General features: G+C 33.9%; 2 protein-coding genes across 4 annotated transcripts; both read right to left on the bottom strand.

Annotated features, from left to right (window-relative positions):
• Positions 1–1,322: 1,322 nt before the first annotated feature.
• Positions 1,323–8,279, bottom strand: LOC140824984 (guanine nucleotide-binding protein alpha-1 subunit-like). Of its 3 annotated transcripts, none has more exons than XM_073186434.1 (15): positions 7,847–8,279; positions 7,652–7,730; positions 7,498–7,570; positions 6,950–6,987; positions 6,755–6,844; positions 6,506–6,583; positions 6,260–6,367; positions 6,039–6,140; positions 3,304–3,359; positions 2,719–2,853; positions 2,389–2,482; positions 2,223–2,282; positions 2,067–2,146; positions 1,631–1,862; positions 1,323–1,537 (listed from the first exon to the last, which is right to left on the bottom strand). In XM_073186434.1, the coding sequence occupies exons 2-14, from the start codon at positions 7,709–7,711 to the stop codon at positions 1,685–1,687; spliced, it is 1,152 nt and encodes a 383-aa protein (XP_073042535.1). In that variant the 5' UTR covers positions 7,712–7,730; positions 7,847–8,279; the 3' UTR covers positions 1,323–1,537; positions 1,631–1,684. The 3 variants fall into 3 exon arrangements, with proteins under 3 accessions (XP_073042535.1, XP_073042536.1, XP_073042534.1); XM_073186435.1 differs by having other exon boundaries at positions 7,652–7,759; positions 7,917–8,278; XM_073186433.1 differs by having other exon boundaries at positions 7,652–8,277.
• A 187-nt stretch (positions 8,280–8,466) lies between these two features.
• LOC140824985 (uncharacterized) lies at positions 8,467–9,924 on the bottom strand. Its single transcript, XM_073186436.1, has 5 exons — positions 9,504–9,924; positions 9,160–9,430; positions 8,927–9,022; positions 8,765–8,832; positions 8,467–8,680 (listed from the first exon to the last, which is right to left on the bottom strand). The coding sequence occupies exons 1-5, from the start codon at positions 9,848–9,850 to the stop codon at positions 8,572–8,574; spliced, it is 891 nt and encodes a 296-aa protein (XP_073042537.1). The 5' UTR covers positions 9,851–9,924; the 3' UTR covers positions 8,467–8,571.
• Between the last annotated feature and the right edge of the window lie 3,943 nt (positions 9,925–13,867).

The raw sequence follows: 13,867 nt of genomic DNA, 5'->3' as shown, positions 1-13,867 counted from the left end.
ATGATATTTCATAAGATTTTATTTGATTAAGTTAAACTTTTAAAATTTCATTAGACTTGGATTATAAAAGCAATAAAATTATTTTTAGTCATAAATTTATATTTTTTACTTAAAAATTTTAAGGCTTTTTTTTTATATACATATTTTACAAGATATCATTTATCCAAAATCTATACAATTAAATTTCAAATTAAATTTAATTTTTTTGTCAAACATCAATTTTAATTCCATATATTTAAAATCCAAATCCATTTTCAAATTACATTTTTAAGACATTCAAACACAGTGAAAATGTTTTTAGCTTATTCAACGTCTTCGCTTTTCAATTACATAATAATGTGATGTGCACAAGTAATAATAGTGATGATGATTTACAAAAATCTATGAGTTAATAAAAATATTAATCATAGAGTTGTCATTGATTTATAGTTCATATGATATGAGATCTCAAATGTAGAACAATGTTCTGGGTTCAAGACCTAATTATATAATCTCTTATCCAACTAAAAAAAATATATAAAGGTCCATGTTGCTCTGACCACTTAAAAATTAAAAAGGTGATTTCAATAGTTTATGGTATTATTCTAATACAAAAACTTATGTGAGTTTTCACAATAAAAAGTAATATTTTTAGCATAAAAAATAATACTTTTTCATGGGTGACCCAAATAAGAGATCCGTCTTACAAATACGACCCGTGAGACCGTCTCACACAAGTTTTTGCCGTATTTCTAATATATAATGTCTTAGATTTAAATAGAGTTTATTCCTAATAAACTTTTGTTTACATTCTTATAGGATTTTGTTCTCGTGGAAAGATAATTAGGTTAAGATATCAATATCTATATATAGGTTAAGATATCAAAATCTATATATATGAAATATCGAGAGAGGAACGATAGACGTCTTAGAATTTGGTTTTATTACTTTCACTAATAATATTTTGTTTAAACTACTACATCATTTTATAATGAATTTTAACTTTGAAGTGTTGCACAAGCACTTGAACAAGTACAAATTCTTGTACATAATTTAAAAATGGTGTTTGTTCCTTAAAAGTTTACGTGTATGTTAAATAATCGATTTCCGTTGCATGTTATGCCCTCGTGTTGACAATACCAGAACACAACACTAAGTTCTGATACACATTAATTCATGTATATTTATAGTCAACAGTCCTTTCAATCTCAACCAACTATGTAAGTTAGGACTACTTTTTTTATCACGCCTTTTCGCATGTGCCTTGAACAGCTCCACATTTCCACTATTTCACCACTAGCATAGCATTTAATATTACACACCAATCACGATAAACCATCAAATTTTGAATCAAATAAAGTCTATTACTTTATATATTAAATAAAATCTAGGTGCGTTTTCATTATTCTTTGACAAATTTAAAACCATCATCACTCCTCCAAAAAGAGCTATACGGTCAAATTAATGACGTAAAATACGTCATTTAATCAAAGGATGAATGCTAAAGATTACAAATTTTAAAGTGGCACTTCATCCATCCTCCCATTCAAAAAAGCGCCTGAAAGGTTTTCAAGCAAGAAAAATCATCAACATAAATCTTAATTGGGATTTCAGACTTTAAAATTTAAAGATTAAAAGCAAGCAGGCCAACCTGAAATCACTCTTTACTGTATGGGAACATGAAATTTTGAAGTTGAGTTTGTCATTACAGTAGACCTGCTTCAAATAGATTTCTTCGTCTCAACGTCTCGTCAACAAGCTTGAAAGTCTTCTTCACAAGTTTCTGATCTAGGGCTGTAGTTCTATAGATCTTAAAAACCCGATCTACACAGTCAGGAGTAGTGCTCTGGAAATACAGTTCCTCAAATTTTTTCTTCACAAACCTGAATGTCAAGCATCACAAGTTGAATGTGTACTAAATTATGACAGATCAAGTAATTTATATGCGTAATCATGGTGTATATCAGAGTTCAAACGAGGATCTTAAAAGGCATAAAAGAAGCCTTTTTAAGGGATTATGTGTCCCAGATTAGAGCCCATTTGGAAACCTTATCCGAGTCTCAAAGAGGGTTAAAGAAAGCACTTACTCGTATGCATTCTCGATCTCTTGTTTTCCAGTTGAAACTGGCTGATAATCCTTGAACCACCCACATACATTCAATGGGACCTGTTTACAGGAAAATTATTATCACAATCACATGGATCCCAAGCCAAACAAAAGTTGAGAACCTCAATTCACTTACGTTCAGAATCTTCTTTTCAAATAAATCGAATTTGTTGAGAAATAGCATGAAAGATGTTTTCTGCAATGAAGAGGAAAAAAGTTAGCCAGCATTATATACCATTAATCGGATTGACATCAAAGGAACAAGTTCTCTTTGCAAAAAAAAACATGATATCTGGAAAAACCTCGAAGCAAGGCTGCTTTAGGACCCACTCAAAGAGTTCTTTTGTCTCCATCATCCTATTCTTGTTATCATCCTCAAAGAGAGTTTGATCATAACTGACAGAGAGTATTGCACCTTGTATAAGTAACAATATTTTCATAAAATCAAACGAGAAAACCGAACAAATACAAACTTCTCAGTAGGAGCTGTAAAAGATTGAAGTAACGAGACGAGAAATGATAATTAATGTCACAATCCTAAATAATGTCGATTCTTCAACAAGGCAGCCATCAAGATGTCAAAAATTTATTCTTTCTGAATGGTAACCGAGGAGGAGTACTATCAAACGTACTCACTAATAGCGGCACAAAATATCACAGCTGCAACACCCTCAAATAGATGAATCCATTTTCTTCTTTCATTTCTCTGGCCACCGACATCAAAGAGCCGATATATTTCACCACTTTTTTTGTTCTCTCCAACTGGGCTGCAAATGTTTAAACGATTAGAGACGATGACATAAAATAAGAAAGTACGTATGTTGAAACTCCAAGCAAGCATTTTCCACACACAATTTTCAAACCAATAAAAAGAATTTAAATAAACTTTAACGAAAGTGCATGCCATAATTAAAAAAAGAGCGTGCATTATATCATATCATCTAGACGCTAAGTGATATGCTTGACAGTAGATAATGGTATGTCCGTAAGTAAGTGTTATCTTGACATCTTAAATAAAAGACAATCTACAGAGAAATAGAAACTCTAACATATTGTCACAATGACTGCTGCTTTTACCCAAGGAAATGAAAGAACGTATTATTCACCCATAGATACTGAAAATCGGTTCAGTCATCATCTTGAGGCAAAGTTTTGTATTGATGGTTAAAAGAGAAGTATTTTGTCTATTTCCTAGAATGGAAAGAATCACTTATTACCTGAACTGGATTTCTACAACACCAGTTGTCCGAACCCTGGCATGAAGAACATCCTCCTATTTCAAGACAAAAAATTAAATAAATTTTTTGGAACATGTTGAATTTTAAATAGGAAAATATAGAATAGAGAGTATAAAAGCCAACATATAAATCACATGGTTTGCTCATAAATACCTACATCTATGCTACAATGTCCGCAGGACTAAAACTTTATTGATTTCTCAGTTCAGAAATAATAATCATATTAATTTGGAATAAATATGGTAGGAAAAATCACATTCCATGGAATTTCTCTGATATTCTAGAGCAAAAAGTCAAACACAAGACAAATAGTCATAAAAAACAAAGAACAGAATGAACGGTATACCATGCAGCCAGATTGACAAGAGAATATAAAAATTTACCGTTGTTGATTGGTTGCAGCAAAGGTTCAAAAACAGGGGGTGAAGGTTTCTCAAGGATGGTAGAGGAGAATGGAGATACAACAGCACATTGGCCTTTATCCAACTATGTAATGGTCCACAGTCCACCATATGGATCCTCCTAGATCTTTGTGCACTATCACCTATTATACCATCATCTATATTTTAATAAGCAAATCTAGCTTAATCATTATTATCCAAGTTTTGTTTGGTCTCCCTCTTCGTCTATTAATATGTGTACTAGTCATGATCTCGTATCTCCTAACTAGAGCCTCTATTGGTCTCTGTAATGATCCGAATATTTGTTTTGAATGAAATATTAATTAAGAGATAATTAATTAGTTGTTAATTAAGTTTCAAGGAATTGATAATTCGAGATTAAGCTGTTGTTATCCACCGAATTTTAAATGGATAACCCGACCTACTTCGGATTACATTATCTCGAGAAATCCAACTAGACCATTTAGATTCTGACACGTGGCAGATAAGACTGGTTCAGATTTTCTGAAATAGTTCGGATGCAGCCTATAAATGGAAGTCGATTCTTTTGTTTCCTTCACCGCATTCTTCAGAGAGAGTTCTAGTTGTACCTTAGGTTTTCTAGCCATTTTCTAGGGCACTTTGGTGTCGGGAAGTTTCGGAGCTAGTGTCGACTCGAGGAGGGTCGGTGAACTGAGATCAAGACATCATCAGCGGGCTGACGACGGAAGTAGGTATAATCCTAAATCCTTAGATAGTGATTTAAGGATCATTAGGGAGAACTTGTAGCATGTTTGTTCTAGTTTGATAGTGATTTCATTATGTTGGTAAATGTCTAGGTTCAGAGCTTTCTGTCAGATTGTTTTAGTGATGTACGTGATGTACTTACTGAGATATCCAAGCGTAGTATACACACTTATATGCTGCATATTTATCTGTTGCATAATACATGTTTTAAAGCTTTGGCATATTATGCATGACATATCATGTTGAGCCTGATATCTTTTGAGATATACCTCGTTTGTTGGGGTCGCTCAGCCCTATTCTGTATTGTGGACGATGGGGATCGAGAGCTACAGTGTCCGATGGGACCCGCGGGCTCTGATGACCTGGACATTGCAGGTCCACGTCTTGATGATGAGTGTGAGAGCCAAAACATGCCTAAGGCAGATCAGAGACTACACACTCAGGCGCCTCTAGATTGAGCATGAGATTCTTGACTTGATCCTTGATATCCGAGCATATTATTGCATTTCGCATGCATCATATCAGTTTGTATACTCGTACATTCTCGTATTGGGCGATTGTCACTCACGTCCTTGTTTTCATCTTGGGCACCCCATTCCACGGGGCATGTCTTAGGTTGGACGGTTCGGACGACCAGGGCAGTGGCTAGAGCAGTTGGGTTTCGGTGGTGATCCAGTGGAGGTTTTCTGTGGTTTATCATTTTCTCGTTCAGAATCATGTATTTGTTATAGTTGTATTAATGTTTAAGACCGCTGTTATTGTTTTGTTTTTATTTGGGTTGTAAGATGATTAAGTATTTGGTTTCCGCTGTTTAACTGTTGGTATTAAGTTTAATGTCGCATGTTTATTAGTATGTTTAGTAGTGGCTCGGGTAAGGCGCTACAGTCTCCTTCGTACGTGTCCTTACCATCTAAGGTGTGTCTCCCTCAATATCTCTTCGATAGGCACAACCCAACATTTTTTCCGATATACTCATTTCTTAGCTATCCATTTTTGTATGTCCACGCATCCACCTTAACATCCTCATCTTTGAGACTCTAATATTTTGTTCAAGTGTCTGCTTTATCGCCAAACATTCGGATCCATAAAACATAGCAGACATAACCATTAGTTTGTAAAACTTCCTCTTCAGTTTCAAAGTCATCTTACGATTACACAGAATACAACGACCATCCTACTTGTACTCTATGTGATAAATCTATAACAATTAACCATCTTTTTATAAAAATTATCTTAGATACTTAAAGGTCTCACTCGTTTGTAATTCGACATCTCTTATTTTAATTATTGTCTCATTACTCTTAATATTGCTAAACTAAAATTCCATGTATTCTATCTTTGATCTACTAAGTCTAAAACATTTGTCTTCCAACTTCTCCTGCCAAGTTTCAAGCTTGGCATTTACTCCTTCACAAGGGGAGAATGGAGAATATGTAAATATAAAATACCTTCACCAACTTGACATAAAAGGGTATTTCATTTTTAATAGCAATAAATCTATTGTTGTCATTGCTGGAAGATTTATTCTTAGATTACCCAAGCTAAAAGGAAAGAAAGAGGAATGTGAGAACATGTGTTTTCACTTACCTTTGTAGGAATGTAGTCCGAAACTGACACTCTTCGCAAATTTTCCATAAAATAATGGGCACAATCTGGAACCTGAAGTTCATGACCATGGGAATATGTTTCCTGCAAACCACATTCAAACATTAGATGTAATAAAAATTTCAACAGATTCAGATAATTCAAAAACACGTCAGAATCTAGCAAAAGATTAACCTAAGACATTTGGATGAAGGAAAATTGACCTGTATGGCACTATCTTTCCAGAGAGCTTCTATCTCATTAGCAAGTTCTTTGGTTAGAGTTGGACAATCAAACCCACTACCCATTTCTGAAACTTTCTCCCCAATTTGCTAATGCAGGAAAAAACATTGAAAGGAAACTCCATGACCAAAACGGGATGTTTCGAAAATCATAATTCATACATGGGCATCTGAAATAATCACTATCAAGCAAAAGTTTTGCTTAATATATGAAAAACTGATCCAGACCTTATTTTTATCAGATATGATGAACTTCGTGGAATCTGACACAGTTTGAGACAATTCCTTTGATCCATCGTGTAAAATCTGCGAGCGTCAATAGTCAATTCAAACTAGATAATATTATGCAAGTACAACTTCAAGAACTACATTATGTCGTTCGGAAACTTCATTTTGTCAGGCCATCAACACTAGTAAAAAATTGTTAGCGATCCCTAAAGGGAATAAACCAACACAAAACTTCCAAGTATTTCATACTTTTATTGTCTGATAAACATTGGCATGAATTACAGGGATATATCCTTTAAGCTCGGCCTCATCAAACCCACTCTGAAACAGAAGTTTTATCTGCACAACATTTAACATGCACCTACCTGAGTCGTCTGATAAGAAAAGAAACACGTGCATAAAATAAATTGTGATGTTCACAGAGGAAAAAATAGGACATTTTACCTGCTTGAAAATAGTGGACTTCCCAGAATCTCCAACACCTTAAACAAGCGCATTCCAGTGAGTATTAAATAAGATTAGAAAAAGTAAAAATACATACAAAGGCATGTGAAGATACTTTTATGATGTGTGCTTATATCACAAGAACAATCTTAAACAGACACACTTACCCTTGTAATTTCTGTTACCAGATTACTCACTAATTTGTGTGACGACAGCTTGTGGAAAAAGACATCTCACACGTTATCAGATGATATGAGTGTCTATTCAAACCATGAGAGAGCCAAAAGATATTTTTTATAATATGCTACCAAAAAACTATTCAAAACATCTTCTATCGAAATAATCAGCCGAGTGGCACAGCCAAAACTTGTGCCTACAAGGATTAGACAAAAAGTGAGATATGTTTTAAAAGTAGCCAATGAAACGTAGGTGGTTGTGCTGGGAGTAACATAATTTTTTTTTTTAAAAAAGAAAGCCTCTACTATGAACCTTGGTTAGACAAAACCCTAAAAAAACAAGCGAGAAAACATGTATTTCTCAGTGGATACCAAGTAGTAGCAGTTTCTGAATATGCGTCTCTGCCTTGGTTTCTCGGTCGATTCTCCTCTCTATTTCAGCAGTCTGGGAATGAAAGCCATATTCATGCCTAAATAACAAAGATAGGAATGCGAAGAAAGTTTAGGGTATTTGAAGAAGACTTACCTGCTCATGCTCTTCAGAATCAGCTTGACTATGTTGGCGTCTACTGCAGATTAAGCCCATGTAGAGTCAAAGTGTTGCCTAAAGATGGATTTCGACACTTGTGGCAATCTTGTACAAAGTGTCATTAACCGCCAGATAATATCCAAAAAAAATGATGATTCAAAAAGCGATAACAGAAGAAATGACTCTCATAGCAAATGCAGCTTCTTCGCAATCACATTAACAACAGGGTCAGGAGCAGCATCGAATGCGACAGAAATCTCACCTCAAAATTTTCATAGCATTCAGATCAATCGAAGCGGATGGGATATTTAAGGATGGAGATTGAAATAAAAAGAAATGAAACCCTAAAAACAAGTGAGAGAGTAAAATGAGAGTCACTACTAACTAACAGAAGAGTATAATTGAAGCTGGATCTGAGCAGAGCAACAAAGCATGTTCCTCGATACATTTTTTAAAGAGTTTTTCAAATAAAAAATTAAGAATAATTTTAAAACATATTTTTTAACTCAATTTATAGCCATCGTAGTATATACTTGTTTGACCAGACACATTTCTTCTTTTTAATTTTAATTAGAAAAATAACATTTTGGCTCTAACATTTTTTGGCTATGTCTCCGGTGCTTCCCAATAAATAACACATTTCTTCTTTTCAATTTTAATTAGAAAAATAACATTTTGCTACATTGCTCCCACATGGTTTAGATGGACAAGATTTACGCACATGTGTGATTTAAAATGTTATATATATATATATATATATTATTTTTAAACGCATCTATTATACGTATGCTAATAATGTCTTTGGGTGTATATACAGATTAGAATCGATGTTTCTTATTTATAAGACAAATACATGGATGCGAATTCATCTTCGGAAATTAAAAGGACAAAGCAAGCCTGAAAGATGGATGGAATGATCATAGTAAGAATTTTTTGACAATGTTGTTGAAACGTGGCGCGTTCTCGAGTTGGGGAACATGCGATGCATTTTTGATCACTTGTAATGTCGTCTTATCCCCCACCAATCTGCTTTTGCACCAATATTCATCACATTAATTTTAAAACCATAAAGAAGATGGTACAAATTAGTAAAGAAGATCGAATTCATACTTGCTGAGTTCTATGGCTTTCTCTAATAAAAATATCTTGTCATGCTCCCCCCACACAATCAATACTTCCTGCATTTCATCATTTTTTATATATATATATATATATATATATATATATATATATCACGTACATGCAGAATCAAGAATATAATTAATTAAATACCTGTGAAAGAGGAGATATGTTGACAGTATCATCCCGTCCAAGCCTCAATTCTCTCAAGAGTTCCAGCTTCTCTTTCCTGTTTTCTGAATATAATTTCTGCACCAACCAAATCTTTTTAAAATTACAATCTTCAACTCTCCGACATGGTGGAGAAAAAAACTACTAATTTTATTTCCACAATCAATAAACCAACAACTCGATTTCTTCTAAAAACTAAAATCAATCTCATTTACGTTGATGATATCATTGAGGAAGAAATCAGGAAGGTATGGAGGACGCCGGAAAACACACAGTCCCAGCAAGGTCCGCAGTTGCCTCGCCGCGCAAGGCAGCATCAGATCCTCAATCTTCTCGCTCTGTGCTCTCCTCATCAGCTCCACGTTGTCTCTCCGCCGCAAATTCACCCCGGAGCTGGCGATCACCACCTTCTCCACCCTCTCAGGCCACATCTCCGACATCCGATACGCCACAAATCCGCCGTAGCTAGTCCCCACAACGGAGTACCTGCGAAACGAGATCGATCAACGTCTCACCATAGATATTAATTAAAATGAATGAAACTAATTAAAAAAAAGACCTGCGAATCCCGATCTTTTCGAGGAGTTTAGCTATACAAGCTGCCTGAAAAACCTCGGACCTCTCTGGGGAATTGGAGTAGGAATTACCGAAGAAAACGAGATCGGGGACGTAGACGTCGAATTCTGTAGCGAAGAAGGTGATTTGCGGGCGCCATTGCCATATTCCGTGTGGGCCGAAACCGTGGATGAGGATCAAGGGAGGCTTGGTACTGGCAGCGGGACCCCAGAAGAAAATGGTGGTGCCGCTGTCTATCTCTACTGACTGGGAGGAGAGGCCGGCCGAGGATAGAGAACGCCGGAGAAAAGCGCCGTACAGGGAAACGATACTGAAGCAGGGGATTCCCATTCTCTTGTATACAAATGAGAAATCAACTTTCAAGAAATGAATTACTGGATTATCGAACCCGACCAACAACGACCCAACAATTATAATAAATACTAATAATTGTCATAAAAGTAAAGAAACTATTTTATTCATAGACTAAGTCTCTTGTAAGACGAGAATTTTTATCTGGATATTCACAATAAAAAACAATATTCTTAGCATAAAAATTAATATTTTTTATGGATGACCCAAATAAGATATCAGTCTCACAAAATACGACCTGTCACACAAGTTTTTGTCAGTATTCATAACTAAACTCTTATTTATGCCATATAATGATAGAATATAAATTTTCGGATAGCAAAATTAAGATATCTATCTTAATTAAAAATTTTATCTATATGATCAACTACATTCATAATCATATCATAACACTCTCCTTTAAATGATTATCTACACAATAATTTTGTTGAATTTTTTATTTGGCAAGATGGTTGCTTGAAACTTCATGAAAAGTCAGGTGTTGGTTTGTTAAAACCTTGACAATAAAACTCAGTGGGAAAAACTTGAGCGAAGAAAAAATAATACAATAATATATACTTCTATTTGTATGTTCTCTTGACGATCGATATGTCTCGTTAAAACTTTACTTATTAAATCCAATTGGACAAAACCCTTGTAAAAGGAAAAAGAATACGACGTCTCTTAATTTTGTCTAACAACCTCATCAAAATATGCTGTGAAAAATAGCTTGAGAAAATTCATAAACAAGTCATAAATAGTATAGTATGAATTACTTTTCATGTTGAATGCATCACTCTAAATCTTTAAGTCATTGCTGGATCTTGGATGATGTTTTCTCATAATTTGATATATGTAATGCCCTTATTAAAAAGTCGGTCATATTGTCTTCAATTGATGTCTATATACGATAGTTCAGGATCAAAGATCTTTTGAACATTATCAAACAACCATTAATGGATGTAATTATCTATATAAAAATATTTTATTTGTTGTGTATTATGGTCAAGTAACACATATTCCTTCTGAAAAATATCGAATTTATAACTCAAAAGAAAATTTCATATTTTCCAAGTATTTTCATCCGACATTTATATTTTCGTTACTTGATAGTTTAGTAAACTTGTGAGGAATATCTACTAATGTGAATAAATTATGTGTGTTGAGATTATTTTAATCCTTGTAATTAATTTTTTTATTTTATTGAAAAGATAATGTTGGAAATATTTTCTAATTCAATTTGTTATTTCAAATCATTAATGGATTTTTCGGTATATATCATTGTTTAATCAACATATTATGACAAGTGAAAACATCTTTTCACAGGGATTGGTATATATTTAGCATGTTCCTGTCCTAAATAATGAAAAACATTGTTTTACTAAAATAAAATTGAGAAATCGTACCATAAAAATCTCATTGTTATTTATTCAAAGATACTTCAACATAATTTTTAACATATATTCAATCTCTAGACATTAAATATAGTGCATTTTTTGCACAATCATAATTTTTATAATAAATTTTGGATCAAGCCAAAAATCAACCATAATTAGTTGATATAATATCTACCATATTTGCTGCAGGCAATATATATCACATCTCCAAAATATGACACATCATTTTTAGAATAAATGGTTTAACAATTGATTGGACGTATTCGATAATAAATCAACCTAACCATTTTACTGATTTTATATTTTGGAAATTATTATCACTAAATATCTTCGCAAACATCAGCTTGCAATTCGTGTTCCCAGAAATATAGTTACTTATTAATTCCAGAAAATATAGAGATTCAATCCGATTTTGAATGACTGATAGTAATATCAGGTTTAATAAATCAACACATAAGAATTCTTGAAATCCTAGAATCTTCTGGTTCTTTAATTCAAGAATTTTCTTATTTATCAATCCAAGAACTTTTGCTTATTTAGATAATATCTTTATATACTATCAATATTTTATTATATTATCGTGTAATTGAGATTTCATGACCAATCAATTATGTCAAATTATAAAAGTATTTGTTTGAAGGCAAAAACTTGTGTGAGACGGTCTCACGGATCATATTTGTGAGACGGATCTCTTATTTGGGTCACCCATGAAAAAGTATTACTTTTTATGCTAAGAGTATTACTTTTTATTGTGAATATGGGTAGGGTTGACCCGTCTCATGATCTCAAGATTCACTCTTGTTTCAATGGTCTATTAGAAAACTTTACATCTCTCCATATTTTAAATAATAGATCTAATATTCTTCACGTATATATATGGATCTAAATAGATTATCAATTGTTAGATCAATATACTTAAGAAATATCGATATATTGTAGATATTTGATCTCAGATCCATATTCTTGAAGAATATTGACAGGTTTTGGATTTTATATCATTATTCTTAAGGAATATTAACAATTATATTATCAAATTAAAATCATGCTGAGCTACATCAAGAACATCGACGTAAAATTAAAAGTTGTGTTATGCTAGAGAAATGCTAAAGAACAAAATAAAAGCATTCGTGTTGATAACATATTATAAAAATAATCAGAATAGATAGAAAAGAAGAGAAAAAAGTGAGTTCTGAGAAACTGAGAACTCCTATTTATAGGATATGATGGTAGAATATAAATTTGTAGATAGCTTGTCAAACAGAATTTGTCAAATGTGATTTATATGGTTAACGTGATTTGCAGCTTATTATGTTAGTATGGAGTTTACTCGGTGCTCATCAAAAAATAACGGATGTGATCTATGCTCATAAAAAAAAGTATGTTAATAAATAAGAACTGAAATTTAAAATAGCGTCAGTGTTATGATAACTTAAATGTTGAGAATATTTGATTTACCAACCATATTTCAATTTAAACTTGTGAGGCCCCGTTTGGTTTGAGGGATAAAGTAAGTTTATATTATTTAACCTACTTTATCCCTCGTTTGGTACGCGTGATTATTTAACCCACCTTATCCCTCCTATGAATGATTAGGTTATATTAGGTATGTTAAAATAATACATCCTCACCCCCTAGGATTATTTATCCTACTCTTAATCCATCTTATTTTTCCAATTTTACCCTTCTCCTTAATTCAAACTCACCACCACTTCCCGCCTAAATTCAAACTCACCACCACTTCCCGCCGCCGCCAGCCGACCGCCCCCCCCCCCCCCCCGCCGGCCGCCGACCGCCGCCGGCCGAGCAACGGCCGACCGCCGGCGCTGGCCGAAATTTCCGGCCGCAGCCCCCCGCCGGCCGTTTCCGGCGGACCATTTCCGGCCGGCCGCCGCCGCCATTGACGCCGTCGCCGTCGCCGCGAAGGGGAAGGGCAATTTCGTCTTTTCATCAAAAAATTCAAAATTATCCTACACTTAAAAATATCACCAAACATAATATTATTTTAGCCCATATTAATCCATCCTACCACAATCATTTTCTTTATCATTTACATACTAATCATTAGTTTATCCTATCCTTCCAACCAAACGTAGCCTGAGTGTTTTGGCATGGATGAATCATGTAATTATTTTCTACTTTTACACTTACTCTCAAACTAATAAAAAAAAGGAGAAAAGAAAGGCAATAATTAGAATTTGTTTGGATCATTAGTGTGGTTGAGGAAGAATAATGAATTCCAGCCTAATTCGAATTATAATCGGAGGAATACAGTACACGACCTATTCATACACGACACCATACAATACTTTTTAGTATGTGTTTGCAAATCGGAATCGAGTAAGATATTTCAAATTAGACAAGTTCGTCCGTCAAGTTTGGTGGAAATTGAAGCTGGTGGCAGATAGTGAGACCAGGGAAGGGACCTGATAAATAAATATTTAAAGATGCAATCTTTTAGAAGGAGCGAAGGAATCAATGGCGGCCTGCATTTATGATCAATCCAGTCTCGTAAATAAAAAGTATTTTTGTCTGCTGAATGAGTTCACCATGAATGGTAAAAATAAAATAAAAAATTCCATTTATCTCGCTCAACTAAGCCAATCAAGTATAAGAAGAAAGA

The sequence above is a fragment of the Primulina eburnea genome, chromosome 3 (genome assembly GCF_022965805.1).
Source record: "Primulina eburnea isolate SZY01 chromosome 3, ASM2296580v1, whole genome shotgun sequence".
Lineage (NCBI taxonomy): Eukaryota > Viridiplantae > Streptophyta > Magnoliopsida > Lamiales > Gesneriaceae > Primulina > Primulina eburnea.
Note: the sequence above shows the minus strand (reverse complement) of the source record. Positions and strands in the feature narration are given on the sequence as shown.